At 43.0% G+C, this 17,991-nt stretch overlaps 2 protein-coding genes across 2 annotated transcripts; one reads left to right on the top strand and one right to left on the bottom strand.

The window, feature by feature from the left end:
• Positions 1-1,559: 1,559 nt before the first annotated feature.
• Positions 1,560-3,655, bottom strand: LOC129860904 (MICOS complex subunit MIC10-like). Its single transcript, XM_055931801.1, has 4 exons — positions 3,520-3,655; positions 2,808-2,855; positions 1,923-2,029; positions 1,560-1,756 (listed from the first exon to the last, which is right to left on the bottom strand). Exons 1-4 carry the CDS (start codon positions 3,581-3,583, stop codon positions 1,748-1,750), a joined length of 228 nt encoding a protein of 75 aa, XP_055787776.1. The 5' UTR covers positions 3,584-3,655; the 3' UTR covers positions 1,560-1,747.
• A 4,990-nt stretch (positions 3,656-8,645) lies between these two features.
• Positions 8,646-17,190, top strand: LOC129860318 (5-hydroxytryptamine receptor 6-like). The gene is made up of 3 exons (XM_055930641.1): positions 8,646-9,927; positions 13,917-14,051; positions 15,944-17,190. The coding sequence occupies exons 1-3, from the start codon at positions 8,953-8,955 to the stop codon at positions 16,295-16,297; spliced, it is 1,464 nt and encodes a 487-aa protein (XP_055786616.1). The 5' UTR covers positions 8,646-8,952; the 3' UTR covers positions 16,298-17,190.
• Positions 17,191-17,991: the final 801 nt, after the last annotated feature.

Here is a 17,991-nt window from a genome sequence, read left to right as displayed (position 1 = left end):
ACAAACAGTATGCTTACTAATAACACAAATTGTATTTTTCTTGTCTATATTGAATACATCATTTAAACATTCACAGTGTAGTTTGGAAAAAGTATGTGAACCCAGAGGCTAATGACCTCCAAAAGCTAATTGGAGTCAGGAGTCAGCTAACCTGGAGTCCAATCAATGAGATGAGATTGGAGATGTTGGTTAGAGCTGCCTTGCCCTATTAAAACACTCACAAAATTTGAGTTTGCTATTCACAAGAAGCATTGCCTGATATGAAGCATGCCTCAAACAAAAGAGATCTCAGAAGACCAAAGATTAAGAATTCGTGACTTACATAAAGCTGGAAAGGGTTACAAAAGTATCTCTAAAAGCCTTGATGTTCATCAGTCCACGGAAAGACAAATTGTCTATAAACGGAGAAAGTTCAGCACTATTGCTACTCTCTCTGGGAGTGGCCGTCCTGCAAAGATGAATGCAAGAGCACAGTACAGAATGTTCAATGAGGTTAAGAAGAATCCTAGAGGGTCAGCTAAAGATTTACAGAAATCTCTGGAACATGCTAACATCTCTTGACAAGTCTACGATACGTAAAACACTAAACAAGAATGGTGTTCATGGGAGGACACCACGGAAGAAGCCACTGCTGTCCAAAAATAACATTTCTGCACATCTGAAGTTGGCAAAAGTGCACCTGGATGTTCCACAGCACTACCGGCAAAATATTCTGTGGACAGATGAAAAGAACAGTTGAGTTGTTTGGAAGGAACACACATAACTATGTGTGGAGCAAAAAAAGGCACAGCACACCAACATCAAAACCTCATCCCAACTGTAAAGTATGGTGAAGGGAGCATCATGGTTTGGGGCTGCTTTGCTCCATCAGGGCCTGGACAGCTTGCTATCGTCGACGGAAAAATGAATTTCCAAGTTTATCAAGACATTTTGAAGGAGAATATAAGGTTCTGTCCACCAATTGAAGCTCAAAAGAAGTTGGGTGAAGCAACAGGACAACGACCCAAAACACAGAAGTTAATCAACAAGAGAAGGAAATATGCCTTCTGGAGGGGCCCAATCAAAGTCCTGACCTCAACCCGATTGAGATGCTGTGGCATGACCTCAAGAGAGCAGTTCACACCAGACATCCAAAGAATATTGCTGTATTGAAACAGTTTTGTAAATTGGAATGGTCCAAAATTCCTCCTGACTGTTGTGTAGGTCTGATCCGCAGGTCTGATCCGCAACTACAGAACATGTTTATTTGAGGTTATTGCTGCCAAAGGAGGGTCAACCAGTTATTAAATCCAAGGGTTTACATACTTTTCCCACCCAGCACTGTGAATGTTTACAGTGTGTTCAATAAAGACATGGAAATGTATAATTGTTTGTGTGTTAGTTTAAACAGACTGTGTTTGCCTATTGTTGTGACCTAGATGAAGAGCAGATCAAATTTTTACCAATTTATGCATAAGTCCAGGTATTTACAAAGGGTTGACATACTGTTTCTTGCCACTTTGTGTGTGTATATATATATATATATATTGTGGGAATCAGCTGTTTTAAAAACACACACACAATCTCAATTGACTTTATTTTATGATTATTTTATCTAAATAAAGACAGACTGTCCTGTTCAGGCACATAAATTATACTGATACATATGGAAGGGTCAACCCACAGAAGGAAATTAGTCTGGCTGAAGGTCAGTGCAAAATGCGGGGCATCACAAAAACGTGACAGACAGTCCTTCACTGACGTTTGGCTACTGCTCCTGTGAGGAAAATAGTGAAGATAAAAGGGAGTCAATTTTCAGTTGGATTTACATCTCTGTACGTTACGCAAGAACATTGTACGATATTGAGCAGAATGTAGGTCCCACATACTATGCATTAGTAACACATTCTCAATACAAAATGTGCATGGATTCTTATACTGACCTTAATGTTTCTCTGAATTAGATATGGTGCTCTCAAATCATTCTGGCAGTTTGTGTATGCCATGCCAAGCCCCATTCCTAAGCCAAAGGCAACTGGCCAGGTGTGTCCTGTGGAAAGCAAAATTTGTCCAAGCTATTTTCTCTTGAAAATACATCTACTCACAGGAATGTCTGAGTCACACTACCGTGCTGACCTAAACCATACTGTGTGCAGATATTTTCTTTTCACATGGCCCTTTCCTAGACTGGGAACTAAGACCACGTGGTCCAGTGAGAGCTTATGTTCCGAATGGTCTGGCCACAATATTTCTTAACTCCTGTTGAGTCCCATGTTAATTGACTGAATGCACACCATTTTGGGCTATCGCACTAATTGTATGTCCCGCTGACAGGTTAACCCCCCAGCGTGCTGAGATGGCCTCATAATGTTTAATTTGAAAACATCTGTTGTAAATCAAGGGGGATGGCACTTGGGGGGCTGTGTGTGTGAGTGTTTGTGTGCGTTTGAGTAACGGAGACCAAACACACAGAGAACCAACCAATGTAAAAGCACATCCCCCTTCATTAATGACTTAACGTGTTCACAACATCAAAAGAGCCTCCCTAGATGCAAATTATATGTGCTAGCTATGTAACTAACATGCATCTGGTCAGGGCGGAGTATGCTCCTTTCCAGCAGAGTTCCAGGAAGTGTGGTTTATGCACAAACAGGCCAGCGCAATGCAACCTGGCTTGGCTTGGTTCAGGTCAGTAGTGTGAAATAGTCAAGGCCACAATGGCTGCTCCACTGCAAGTATTCCATATTTTGCATCATCAGTTTGCACCCCATAAAGAATGTTTATCTCTGGCCATTGTTAACAATCCTGTGAACAGTGAAAGTACTCACGTTTGAAGAATACCACAGAAAACACGATTCCTAAGCCCAGACCAGCACCTTAAAACAAGTAACATAGGGAGAAATGTTCAGGTAACAGAACTGAGACAGGAAATATGGGGCCAGAACCTGTACTGGCAGAGATGTAGCTAGCCATCTTGTCTCCACCAATGCACATCAAAAAGGATACACGATGAAAGCATTGCATAATGCCAAAGTATCATACCTTTAACACATTTTCCTAGAAAATGTAAACGAATATCCAATGGCTTGAGACATAATAGGCTACTCTTATGCCTCTAGACCCTACACCCCTTTGGACAAACACTGACAGGTTATAACTATGTAGTAGCAGCAACAATGTTTGCTGGCTACCAAAATATGTTGTTATTCACATCTCGCACGCTAGCTATGTGACTAGCTGGACTGACAGTGATTGTAAATTACTAACTGATACTGTAACAGTTAGCTATATTAAGAGAATAGGATGGATGGATGGATCGATGGCTGGCTGGCTGGCTAGCTAGCTGCTGCTGCTGCTACCACCACCACCACCACCACCACCACCACCTACTACTACTACTACTCGTCCTTAGCAGACCTTCTAACTAGCTCGGTAGCTAGCAATAAGTGATAGCTAGCTAATACTGACTTGTTTCTTTTAGTTGTATTATCTGGCAAAGCAGACTGTAGCTAACGTTCTGGAACAAATTGAGTTGTTTACCAAGTTTAACGGCGCTATCTGCGAGGCATCGATCCAGCTTTTTCCCCAGTTCCTTTTCAGACATGTTTAGCTTTTTGCTTGCTAAAAATGTCAAACGCAGTCCTTGGATTTCGGAGCCGTAATCTAGATCTCGCGATAGCTCGTTTTACTCGAGGAGGAACATAATACTCCATCTAGCGACTGAACTGGGAAATTCAAAGATCATTTTATAGCCAAGACTAGAAGAGTCTTAGCGGCATCCCGAATAAAGGGACATTTTCATATGGTGGTCCATATCTTGCAATGTCAGCATTTCCGTTTGCTGTAAAATAAACAGTTTGAGGCATTTGATTACTATTTATTAAACATTAATACATTTTCTTATCAACGCATTGAATAAATTACAGCTCACTTTTTGCAATAATGACAAGACAGTTTTATGAGATGACAGTGTCAAATACAACTGTTGCATTATAAAACATAAAAAAGACCCTCAAATCAAATGTACTTATTTAAGAGAAGTTCTGGAACTTTGGCCACTACAGAAGTAATTTTTTTAAACTCCTGCTTTGGGCTGGATGTGTCAATGCGGAATTAATTTAAGTGATCCTTCCACAAGATCTAGTCCCAACACAAATCACTGAGGTATAAAGACAGTTTCAGGTTGGATATTCGACAGATATTCATTCACCTGTAGTTGTCCTTACGTCCACCAACAGCAGTTAGGGACCATCAACATAGTGACAAATCAAATTTTTCAAATTTCAATTAGTCCTTAAATGTTCAAAACTGGTTCTAGCTAACCCGATGGCATAGACACACATTGCACACACATTGTTTTGTCGATTTACATCTCACACTATTTTAAATTATTTTGGAATTTCAATAGCTCTTTGGTCATGTGACCTACTGACTTCAAACAAGGTTCAGAATGTACACTCAGTGGGCCTACACATTGCACACCCTTTAGTTTGTCCATTTTCATCTCACATGTTTATACATGAATTTTTCAAACTTTAAAATTTTTTACATTCGAATTTCAATAGCTCTTTGGTCATGTGACCTACTTGACTCAAACAAGGTTCAAAATGTACAGTCAGTGGGCCTACACATTGCACACCCTTTAGTTTGTCCATTTTCATCTCGCAGGTTTTTACATGTATTTTTTTAAATGTAAAATGTCAATACCTCCTTGGTCATGTGACCTACTGACCTCAAACAAGGTTCAGAATGGCCACTGACTACCCTTCTATATTGCACACCCATTAGTTTGTCCATTTTAATCTCACGCAATTTTACATTAATTTGCCTGCTCTACCCCCCTGAAGGACAGTGTCGCTCACATACCTATTCACTTGGGCCTTCTCCCTGGGGCCTTCCTGACCTCCAGGCAGGCCCCCATTGGCCTGGCCTCCACACCTACTCTCCCTACCCGGTCAACACCCCTCTCCATTGGTCTTAGAGTATAGCTTACTCCCTGGAATTACTAAAACGTCTATAGTCCCGCTGTCAGGAACCACGTGCACATGGTAACCCGCAACAGGCTCTGTGCACCTGGTAAACCGAAACAGGCTCTGTGCTCCTGGTGACCCGCCCACTTTTTTCTGCTCACAGACTAAGTCCCCACTCCAACCTCCATGGCCTGAGTGCTGCCCCCACCCCACGAGTCCGGCCGCCCATGCTTGGACTCGGAGTGCCCTCCGCCTTGATGGAGGCCTCCTTGTGCACCTGGTAACCTGAAACAAGCTCTGTGCACCTAGTGACCCGCCCGCTTTTATCTACCCAGAGACTAAGTCCCCAACCCAACCTCCACAGCCTGAATGATGCCCCCAGCCCCTGAGTAATGCCCAGTGGTATCAGAGGCTTTTCTGTCTTACAAACTGGACATCAGTCTGACATTCTGTCTTACAAACTGCCTTTGCCTACTCCCTTTGTTATAATAAATATCAGAGCTCAACCATTTGCCTCCTGGGTCTCGCCTTGTGCCCTTATACCGTGGACATTCTGAAAGTAATTTGAGGTCAGTAGGTCACATGACCAAGGAGCAATTGAAATGTTACATTTCGTAAAATACATGTAAAATTGTGTGAGATGAAAATGGACAAACTAAAGGGTGTGCAATATAGAAGGGTAGTCAGTGTACATTCGGAACCTTGTTTGAAGTCAGTAGGTCACATGACCAAGGAGCTATTGACATTTTACATTTTAAAAAATTGATGTAAAAACCTGCGAGATGAAAATGGACAAACTAAAGGGTGTACAATGTGTAGGCCCACTGACTGTACATTTTGAACCTTGTTTGAGTCAAGTAGGTCACATGACCAAAGAGCTAACGAAATTCGAATGTAAAAGAGTTTGTACTTTGTTTACGCTCCCTAACTCATTAAACTAGGAATACAAAATGCTGCTCACATTTCCACATGTTTATTAGCGTTGGAAAGCGAATTAATGTACAAATCGTGAAAATAAGACCTGTGCAATGTTGTGCGCAATTTTTCCAACATCATGACACTTATTTGGTCTGTGGCTCAAGTGGTTTGAAAGCTAATGAGGTTTGAAAGCGCAAATATCCAATTTGAAACTGTCTTTACCTCTACACAAATCTAGGGTTCGGTGCAGTTGGTCATACATTCTATCGGTTCGGTTGGTTGCCAGAGACGCGACCCAGTCCTTCAGTCTTTTTGTTCTGTATCTATGGATGCAACCCAGTCGTTCGTTCTAAATGTTCCATTGCCATACTGGCTGGCGACATTTGTATCGCTTGCTTGCTAGCCAACCAACTACGGCTAACTCAGTCACGTCAGAAAGTGCAGTGACATTTTGTAGTGACATTTATTTTGATTCATCCATAACAATGAATCGCGATTTTGCCTGGCATAGAAAATGTGCTCACTTGTCAGGACACTGTTGTTCAGAGGATCTAGCCAACACAGCTAACACAATCACTTCAGACTGAAGCTGGAAAGACTGCAAACTAGCTGCACTTTGTTAAGTTTGACCTTTTTTCAATTGACATTTCTTTGTATATATCCATAAAAATGATGCCAGTGTAACAGTATAAGTGTAGTCCGTCACCTCGCCCCGAACCGGGCACCCTCTGCACACATCAACAACAGTCACCCACGAAGCATCGTTACCCATCGCTCCACAAAAGCCGCAGCTCTTGCAGAGCAAGGGGAAGCACTACTTCAAGGTCTCAAAGTGAGTGACGTCACCGATTCAAACGCGATTAGTGCGCACCACCTCTAACTAGCTAGCCATTTCACATCGGTTACACCAGCTGATTCATGATTTCGACTGGCTGAGAAACGCTCACTGTCTGTCCAACCTCTCCTCCCAACACTTTCATTACTATGGGACAGCTGGAGGTCAACTTTGAATATTGAAACAATGTTGGAAATGTCGGAGAGGTTTATACAAATCTCCGCTGTTGAAAACAAAATGTTAGTCTAAAAGAAATGTGAGAATGTCTAGATGCTTTTTATAGTGGAGATCAAGTTTAGAAATTGCCTGGCTGGGCTGATGAGACAGTGGATTGCGCAGTCAGATGGAACAGAGTAAATAGGCATTTTAATGTCATCGATTTAGCCGGTGGCAACCAATCAGCATTCAGGATTAGACCCACCGTTGCATAAACATGTATAATCTATGAGCAAAATTACTGTTCTACCTCAATTAGCCACAAAATCCCTAGTTTTCTGGAAGCTGTGTTGCGCCATTTTGAGTAGGTCCGATCTCTGCGGAATCCTTGGTACGTTCTTACCCCATTGAAGTAGAAATTTAACATGGTTAAGGTAAGGGTTAAGTGTAACGTGTACGCTGGGAGTCAGGAAGCAAGTACAGGGAGTGAATAATTGAATAAATGGAACATACAAAATACTAAACAAGAAACACGAAAAGTGCACAGACATGAAACCGAAACAGAGTCAATAATGCCTGAGGGAAAAACAAGGAGAGTGACAGATATAGGGAAGGTAATCAGGGAGGTGGAGTCCAGGTGAGTCTCATGAGGCGCAGGTGCGCGTAACGATAGTGGCAGGTTCCGTAATCATGAGACAACGAGCACATGAAAGGGGGAGTGGGAGTAAATGTGACAGTACCCCCTCCCTGGTGCGCGGCTCCAGACGCAGGACGCCAACCAGAGGGACGGTCCCGGGGACCATGCCGGTTGCCTCAGCTGAGGCGTGGGGGCCTGTCGAGCCGGCCGAGGCGGGCTTCGACCCGTGGTCATATAAACACATAAGACATGGAAAAATGTGTAGAGTTGTGTAAAATATCTGCCCCATGCAAAATGAAAAATGTGCTTCTTCTACATTTTCTCTCCGCCAACAAGAGGGGTGTGAACAGTTTGGGGTTGCATGGGTTGCGAGGTGGAGGTTTGCTACTATGCCGATAAATGACTATCCATCCGGACCTTTGCCACCTAGGAAATGTGTGTGACGGGTCCTTTCCAAATAGTACTTGAGTACCCCAGATATATACCATAAACTGATGTCATGCTCTACGAAGAAACGGAGTCAATACATTTATTCTTTCACAGAAATAATGCAAGAATGTCAGAATCACAGGCTATTAAATTAAATTGTACAACAGATGTCCCACACTGCCTCCTTGCTGTGATAGAATTTGCATCACCTAGCTGTGAATGTGTACAGGCATGTATTTGCAGCTCAAGACTCAGACACGCTCCTTCTCCGGGAGCGGAGTGCTCTGGCTGGGAGGTGAGCTGGAGTAGCCGGCACGGGGATTAGCAGGAGGGAACACGACAAAAACCATGATACCTGTAGAGCACTTGTGGTCAGAGCCTTGCTTACAAATGACACCCTCACAGTGGAGTATGTTCTATTCAACACAAAGACTTGAGATTCACATATCCACAAGGAGTAGCAAATAGACTTCACACAGCTCTCTCTCACACAAACAACCAAACACCAACAGGAGCAATACCATTAACCTTGTGTGTGTGTAGTAAAGAATAACTTGGAGAATTTGTTGTTTTTCCCTCTTCTTGCCATTCCACTCAAGCTGCCTTTGCTCTCACACGTTGTAGCCCACCTCTCAATTTGCCCTCCCCTAGCGAGTGTCATCATGACACGCAGCTTTGAAACACACAGCCACAGAATTGCTCACTCTGGCTACAACGCTGAGGAAAGCAGGACTATTGGGCACGACGAAGAGATGGAATCAGTGCCGACACTTCTTATCACAACTGCAACAGGAGCCAATAAGAGGTTTTCACAGAAATGACTGATGGGCCCCTCTGTTAACCTTGTGAAGAATGTGGTGAACGGATTATCAAAACAGGACCTCAGTGGCTTCTCTTTATTCTCCTCAAGTGTTGGGAAAACTTTATCAGCACTAACAAGCACCAGAGGTCACATACATTTTGTGCTGCACAGCAATTGTTGGCATTCACAGACTGGGAGAGGAACAGGGAAGTTCTCACATTGACCAATGTCAACCACCACTATGGACAACTCCACCTTACCTGGGTTAGAGGCAGCAACTGCAAGTGGGGATGCTGTTAACCCTTTAGGGAGCTCCAATGGCAGCTTGTCCGAAACCAGTGCCTGGGGCATCAGTGGCAGTGGTCCGTGGCTGTTGGCGTGCATGTTAACCCTTATCATCCTGATGACGGCTTGTGGCAACACTCTGTTGATCGCTCTGGTGTTTGCCCAACGCTCCTTACGCAACACCTCCAACTGTTTCCTGGTGTCTCTCTTCCTGTCTGACCTGATGGTGGCTCTGGTGGTGATGCCGCCAGCAATGCTCAATGTGCTGTACGGGGCCTGGGTGTTGTGGCCGGGCTTCTGCCCCGTGTGGCTCTGCTTCGACGTCATGTGCTGTAGTGCCTCCATTCTCAACCTGTGTGTGATCAGCCTGGACCGCTACCTCCTCATCATCTCGCCGCTGCGCTACAAGCAGAGGATGACCCCTCCACGGGCCCTGCTTCTGGTGGGAGGGGCCTGGGGTCTGGCCGCCCTCACCTCCTTCTTGCCCATCAAGATGAACTGGCACAGCTTGGGTCATGGGAGTGGCCATTCCCCAATGCACGGGGCTGGCAGTGCCAACGTCAGCACATACCCAGAGCTGAGCTTGTGGTACCACGCCTCCTACTTCCAGCTGTCGCAGTCCAGTGGCCTGTCCTTCCAATGCTGTCTGCGGGTTACCTTTCCTTTTGCCCTGGTGGCGTCCATCCTCACCTTCTTCCTGCCATCCAGTGCCATCTGCTTCACCTACTGTCAGATTCTCCTGGCGGCGCGGAGACAGGCGAGGCGGGTGGCGGCGCTAAGTCAACCTCCGTACCCGCACCATTCGCCTGGGGAGCCTTCTCACCCTCCGTCACCAGGTGGGGGCGCCGCCAGACACGCTCACCTCGAAGGAGATGACTACAGTCATCAGGAGCACCCTGTGTCACGCCACATGCCGGTGAGAGCGTGGGGTGGTAGAGGAGATGAAGGGGGATACAATAAGGCTACATCCCAATGCTGTATAATCCGTACCTGCATGATCACTGTGTGCCTGGATAAGTTTCCACCATGGTGCCTTCTCTGCTTATCATGCCCTCTCAGATTAGTTGACATGAAGGAAAACAAATGTGGGGATCTAGCTAAAATAATTAGGACACAGCCATTGATTTGGGAGAAATTCAAGAATTTGAGATTACGAAGGTGTTGTGGGCTGATTAGGTGTGTGTACACTCCCCTACATATTTATTTGGACAGTGAAGCTAAAACTTTCAATTTGGGTCTATACTCCAGCATAAAAAAATATATATATGAGGCAACAGTACAGAATGTCACCGTTTATGAGTGTTTTCATGCATTTCTGTTTTACAGTTATGTATCCAATACCCCCCATTTGAAATTCACTTAAAGTGTATTCAATTTAGTCAACAGTTTAGTGTTTGATCCCATACTACTAGCACACAATGATTACATCAAGCTTGTGACTTTCCAAATTTGTTGAATGCATTTGCAGTTTGTTCTGGTTGTGTTTCAGATTATGTTCTGCCCAACAGAAATTCATGGTCAATAACAAATCCTCTGAAAGATACAAAGTGGGAGGAGGGGCAATGGTGCCTGTTGATGGAGAAGTGGTTGCTAGGTAGAATAAATGGCACAGACATTGCATTGTATTTTTCTAGTCAATGACCTGTGCCTACACTCCTGAGATTGAGGGCCTTGGAAAGTAATTCATAACAATGTTATTCCACACAGACTTTTCAATGTTTTCAACAACACTTCACATCTCTTTCAATGTGAGTATTACATCTTGTTAAATGTAAGAGTTAGGCCTACATAGCTTTCCTTTTTTCTGAGACTCCTCGACATATCAGGCCAATGATGCATCTAAAGTGACATCTTCTTGTCTTTTCTCCTGAAAGCAATGTGGTGGAAGCTATAATTTATTATATTTTGCTACTCCAGCTATAAATGTTAGCTTTTGTGTAAGTGCACATTGTTACATAGGTTCTTAAAGCTATTGATACCGGTTTGCTGTTTGTACACAATTAACTTTCTATGCATTAGATTTGTGCTCACTCTGGAAATATTGTTTTAATTCCACTTCATTGTTTTAATTCAAGTTCATTTGCAAATCCTTGAAATTGTGCATGCCGCGAACAGATAAACAGTTTTAGGGCGGCAGGTAGCCTAGAGGTTAAGAGCGTTGTTCTTATCCCCGAGCCAACTAGGTGAAAAATGTGTCGATATGCCCTTGAGCAAAGTCCTTAACCCTAATTGCTCCTGTAAGTCACTCTGGATAAGAGTGTCTGTAAAAAGTTTTAAGAATCATGTAACAATGTGGACCTGTAGCTACCTTGTAAAATTAAATAAATACCTAGGTTTTTGGATACATTGAGATGCAGTCCTTGACCGTGTCCGAATACCTATACTAGCATACTACATACTTAAACTGCATACTATGTACTCATTGTCGCATAGCCTACTATTTAGCACCTACCGTTTAGTAAAAAGTAGGCTATACAGTATGCCACAGCCGCAACGCAGTAGCAGCTCCTGACTGGATATGTGGATTTTTCCAAATTCAGACATGCACCACATTAACCAGCATGATAATATCTAATTTCAAATTTGATTAATTTCTCTAAACTCTGAATAGAATAGTAATGGAGTTATGGGCTTACTCAGGCTGGTTATATGCAGACTATCACATTCAACCTACACTTTAGCCCGTATAATCCATCTATCCTATTTAAAAAAGTCTGAAGACAGAAACAGATAATTTGGTTCCATTTCAACAAATGCATTAGTGAAACCAAAGTCCTGTAACATATACATTAAATCAAATAGCCTAGTAGGCACACCAAAACTTTTCAAATGTTCACATCAAAAGGCTATTGCACAGAAAAACCTGGAACCGCTGGACAGCAACATAAACTAAAGCACTGATCAGTGGGACTGAGATCAAAATGACTGCTAAGGCTTGATCCATAAATGACTGATGTGATTTCAATAACGCAGCCACATCCCGAGATCCACGGTGCCGACAAATTCATAAATTAAAAGATGATTTAGTATTTACACTGAAAAGAAATATCAACGCAACATGCAACAACTTCAAAGATTTTATTGAGTTACAGTTCATATAAGGAAATCAGTCAATTGAAATAAATGAATTAGTCCCTTATCTATGGATTTCACATGACTGTGAATAGATATATGCATCAGTTGGTCACAGACACTCTTTTTTTTTAAGTAGGGGCATGGATCAGAAAACCAGTGACCACCATTTGCCTCATGCAGCATGACACATCTCCTTTGCATAAAGTTGGTCAGGCTGTTGATTGTGGCCTGTGGATGTTGTCCCACTCATCTTCAATGGCTGTGCGAAGTTGCTGGATATTGGCAGGAACTTAAACACACTTTCGTACATGTCGATACAGAGCATCCCAAATATGGTCAGTGGGTGACATGTTTGGTGAGTATGCAGGCCATGGAAGAACTGGGACATTTTCAGCTTCCAGGAATTGTGTACAGATCCTTGCGACATGAGGCTGTGCAATATCATGCTGAAACATGAGGTGATGGCAGGAGATGAATGGCACAACAATGGGCCTCAGGATCTCGTCACGGTATCTCTATCCATTCAAATTTTCATCGATAAAATGCAATTGTGTTTGTTGTCTGTAGCTTAAGCCTGCCCATACCATAACCCCACCGCCACCATGGGGCACTCTGTTCACACATTGACATCAGCAAACCACTTTCCCCAACAATGCCATACACGTTGTCTGCCATCTGCCCGGTAAAGTTGAAACCAGGATTTATTCGTGAAGAGCACACTTTTCCAGCATGCCAGTGGCCATCGAAGTTGAGTATTTGCCCACTGAAGTTAGTTACGACATTGAACTGCAGTCATGTCAAGACCGTGGTGAGGACGAAGAGCAGGCAGATGAGCTTCCCTGAGACGGTTTCTGACAGTTTGTGCAGAAATTCTTTGGTTGTGCAAACCCACAGTTTCATCAACTGTTCTCAGACAATCCCGCAGATGAAAAAGCCGGATGTGGTCCTGGGCTGGCATGGTTACACAGTGGACATTCCTGCAGTCAGCGTGCCAATTGCACTGTCCCTCAAAACTTGAGACATCTGTGGCATTATGTTACGTGACAAATCTGCACATTTTAGAGTTGCTTTTTATTGTCGCCAGCACAAGGTGCACCTATGTAATGATCATGCTCTTTAATCAGCTTCTTGATATGCCACACCTGTCAGGTGGATGGATTATCTTGACAAAGGAGAAATGCTCACAAACAGGAATGTAAACAAAAATTTTAGAGAAAAGCTTTTTGTGTATTTCTGGGATCATTTATTTCAGCTCATGAAACATGGGACCAACACTTTACATGTTGTGTTTATATTTTTGGTCAGTGTAGTTTAAAAGAGAACAAACACTTTTCAATGAGATAACAGAAATCCGCTATTCAGCATCTTCTCAATTAAGCAGCCTAGTTTTTTTGTCTGGCTACTTGAAGACAACCAGGGCCTATCACTCGCAGCCAACCTCTTCCAATGCATTGTGGAAAACTGTGCATCAAATTATACTAGATGAAGAACTGAAATGAATAGGCCATTACATCATGACATTTTAAACCATACTAGATTTTTGAAAATTCACATTCTAGAAAACCTATTTTCGCATACTGAGAATACATTATTGCGTTGTTTCCCGCTATTAGTTGATTTCAGTAGTGCATCTCCATATCTATTTAACCAGCTGTTGTCACACCGAAATGAGTATGACATCCGGGCACTTGGAGTATACTGGATTTTTAAAATGTCGCATACTATTAAACCGTTTTTTTTGCATACTCAAACGGCCTATTTAGGATGCAAGTACAGGTATTCGGACACGGCCCTTGTCTCTGACAGCCCTGTCTGTCCCTCTGTCCTCAGTTGTCGGTGAACAGCGAGCGGCGGCTGGCCCACCGGCAGGGACGGAGGGCAGTGAAGGCCAGTCTGACCCTGGGAGTCCTGCTGGGCCTCTTCTTCAGCGCCTGGCTGCCCTTCTTCATCACCAACATGGCCCAGGTCAGTGGCTCAAACTGCATCGGCCTCTTTATCAAAGAGTGATTTAAACAAACTATTCCATTAATGTCAAGCATAGAAGAGTATACATGTTCTCCTGAAATCCTAGTGAAATCTCAATTCTCAAATGTTCACTTTACCTCCACATTAATAAAGAAATTGGCCTATAAAATGCACAATCGAATCTGGTCATTATTTCTCTTTGATATCAATGATATTGTTTCTTCTTGCAGCGCTTGCAGTAAACTTTGGGGTTCAAAGCACATTTCAATCGAGTGCTTTTCAAGAAATGATGAGCTAAACACTAGCGGATCATCTAGCTGCTCTGAGCAGAGATGAATAGAAATCTTTAAATTGGTTGAAGCTCATCTTCTCAGGGTCGAAACTTACAAACCACATGCACACAGTATATTGTATAGCACATCTGTTATCATTATGTTTGTGTACACCTTCCCTATTCATTGCCAATTATTCCCTGTATTACAAAACCTGGACCACATCCATTCCATGTGTGACGCTCCATCTTATGGCAATTAAGCTTGCTTTGTGTGTGCTCTGAGGTTGCCTTACTCCTGTGGGAAAGGTGTCAGCTAGAACAGGGTTTCCCAAACTCAGTTATTTGAACTAGCTGTGTAGTGCTAAGAAAATACCAAAGCGTGCACCAAAACGGGGTGGGGGGTGGGGTCAAGTGGATACTAAATAGATTGGCTGTATGAATAGAAATTGATGCCGGTCAAGTGGAATAATAAGCAGTAGAAAATTAAAGACAGGAATTTTTGCTTGAAAATGTTCCCTTATCTACTGGAACATACTGTATATTTGATGTCCACTCATACTTCTTGAATTTAGTGCCAAATTCTAGGAGACAGACAAACTTTTTTCTTTTACTTTTGCCAAAACTAATTTTTTACATTGTAATATTATTGTAAGATGTCTCACATGTAGAGTATATCTTCATTCACAGTGAAAAACTAACATTTTGGAATCCTATTTCTTTCAATTCAGGTCTGTGGTCTTCATCTGAGCTCCATATTTCATTCGCCTCAGTGACTCGATTGGGTGTTTCTACTGTTCCATCACCCAGGTTTATCATTGCTGGAGTGTTGCCATGTGGTTCAGCATAAAAGCAATGTGTGAAATACAATTGGGGGGGGTCATCCCAAGAATGTGTAAATACAATGGTCTTTTTGGGGTTGTAAAATTTTAGGGAGAAAAATGATAAGATGCTTGATTAGATGAAAGAAGCTAAACATAAAATGTACCCCCCTTCACCATTTGCTCATTATCTAAAATCAAGGGGAGCATGTTTATCTTCAGGATTAAGTGTGTGACAGAAAATGATTTAATCTAAATTGGTACTTATCGTTGTCCTGCTTTCAGGCTTTCAATGATCCAGTCATTTCATTTCCCATCTGTGTCCCTCACTTCACTCCTCCAGAATATAGCAGACAGAGGGCTCAAGTGTCTGCCTTCCTTTCACATGCAATGTGGTATGTGAACACCCCCCTCCCTTTTTTCTGCTACTCACTCACTGCCTCCCTCATTCATCTTCATAATATAGGACACTCCAACAGCAGTCTTCTCCCTTTCTCTCTGATATGCCATAGTGAGCCAGTCTTTCACCCTCCTATGGGTTATGTCCCTATATGTATAAGCAGTATATACATATATGTGTATATGTGTGTGTGTATGTATGTATATGTATGTTCTACTTAGGTTCTGTACGCTAATGAAAATAGCCTTTACAATATTATTTTCTGTTTTACCTCTTACTGGCTACATATTTCCTATAATAATACTTTTCATTAAAAAAATTGTTTCACAACATCTTCATGCTACGTACATACTGAACACAACCCCGGTGCCTGCCTTTTGCTCTCTCTCTCTCTCGTCAGGCGGTATGCGAGTGTGTTCCCCCGGCGCTCTTTGACACCATCACCTGGCTGGGCTACTGTAACAGCACCATGAACCCCATCATCTACCCGCTGTTCATGCGTGACTTCAAACAGGCCCTGGGGAGGCTGCTGCCCTGCTGCTCCACCCACTCGCCCCGCAGACCCTCACTGGCGCTCTCCCTCTCCCTCCGCAACTCTGGCGAGCCCAACTTGCCCACGGAGCCCCCTTCCCTGGCCTCCGACCCCCCACAGCCCCCCGCCACCGCCACAGACGCCGTCAACCTGTTTGACGACGACCACGCTGGGATTGAGCTGCCTCTGCTGTTGCCCAATCAGGTGGACACGCTGGACTGAAGGGGAGGATGGAGAGTAGAGTGTGAAGAGATGTTACATACTGTAACTTATTACCACCAAGGGGAACTTGGCTGAGGGGAAAGGTTGGAGGAAGGTGTAATGTTAAACTCATCAAAGCGGCACTTGTGGGTGGTAGCAAGATGGAAAAAGAATCTAGACTGTGCAATTTAGTGAGCATACAGGGCAGGAGTGGATGAGAGAGAGCTAGGTGCTGAGAATCACTGGGTGACTGCATTAGATGACATCACTGTGATAACCATTATAAAAAATGCCAGGGACTCATTCATGCTGCATTGTCTTCATATCCACAAAAGTGGGAGGATGTCTATAACTAATATTGTAATTAAATGTTTTTAATTAACATCCTGCCTACATTAAAATTACATTACTTTAACACACTATACAGTGCATACATTATTCATCACTTATTAGGCTGCCATAGTTAAATACATCCAAAAGCCCTAAGGGGTTCACATGTTCATGATTAGTTCAATTAAGATGTTTTCACTGGAAGTTGCCATTTGTGTCCACTGATGTCTTCACTGAGTGTTCTGGCACCTGAGTGTGCTGAGAAGCTAAAGGAGGTCTTTCCACACACAACTGTGATGTTGTTGGTAATTCAAGTTGAGAAGAGGCAGAAGAACTGCAGTTGGTCCTATAACCTCCTATGTTCGCCTGTTTGGTCCTATGTGTTGATGTGTTCCCTCAAACTCGATATGGGAAGCTGCACCGTTGTCCTTATGGGCGGCATTCCCCTCAGAACTATGTTGCAGGTTACCCTGAACACAATATTTTCGGAGAAGGAAAAGTGGGCTTTCTGGACATATTTTCAACCCTTCGTAGATGGAAATGAAATATGTATACTGTGGAGTTGTTGTAATAACTGGACATTATTTGACACTTTATAGATTTCACGTTGTGTAACTGAAGTTTTGTTGTGAATAAAAACACCATGTTGCTAAATTATGCTCGTTGACGGTGACGACATCGTGATGTGACAGACAATGGTTTAGCTTATTTGAACTTGACTGGCGCCGCGCATGAGAGACGGGCACGAGTGACATTCCGAGATATTTACCTATTTCTATTTGCTATGGCCTATTTCAATAAATGTTATATACAGAACGCAAGAGAGAATGGTAGGCTAGACAGAGCAGAGAACTCCACCAAAGCTTTGCAAAATGTCCAGTCAGAAAATATTGTTTCTCTCTCAGTCGGATGCATGGGGCTTATAGCCTAAACCTATTCATTTTTAAAAATATATACTCTAACAGTAGTTCCCAAACTTTTTATAGTCCCATACCCCTTCAAACATTCAACCTCCAGCTGTGTACCCCCACTAGCACCAGGGTCAGCGCACTCTCAAATGTTGTTTTTTGCCATCATTGTAAGCCTGCCACACACACACTATACGATACATTCATTAAACATAAGACTGAATGTGAGTTTTTGTCACAACCGCACTTGTGGAAAGTGACAAAGAGCTCTTATAGGACCAGGGCACAAATAATAATAATCAATACTTTTGCACTTTATTTAACCATCTTAAATTAAAAGAACGTATTTGTTAATCAAAAAAATTTGAGTAAGAGGACAAGTACATTAGAGTGTCTAGCTTGAGAAACAGAAGCCTCACAAGTCCTTAACTGTCAGCAAAGAGGCAACTCCAGGATGCTGGCCTTTTAGGCAGAGTT

Source organism: Salvelinus fontinalis, chromosome 8, assembly GCF_029448725.1.
Source record: "Salvelinus fontinalis isolate EN_2023a chromosome 8, ASM2944872v1, whole genome shotgun sequence".
NCBI lineage: Eukaryota > Metazoa > Chordata > Actinopteri > Salmoniformes > Salmonidae > Salvelinus > Salvelinus fontinalis.
This window is presented reverse-complemented; position numbering and strand designations above follow the sequence as displayed.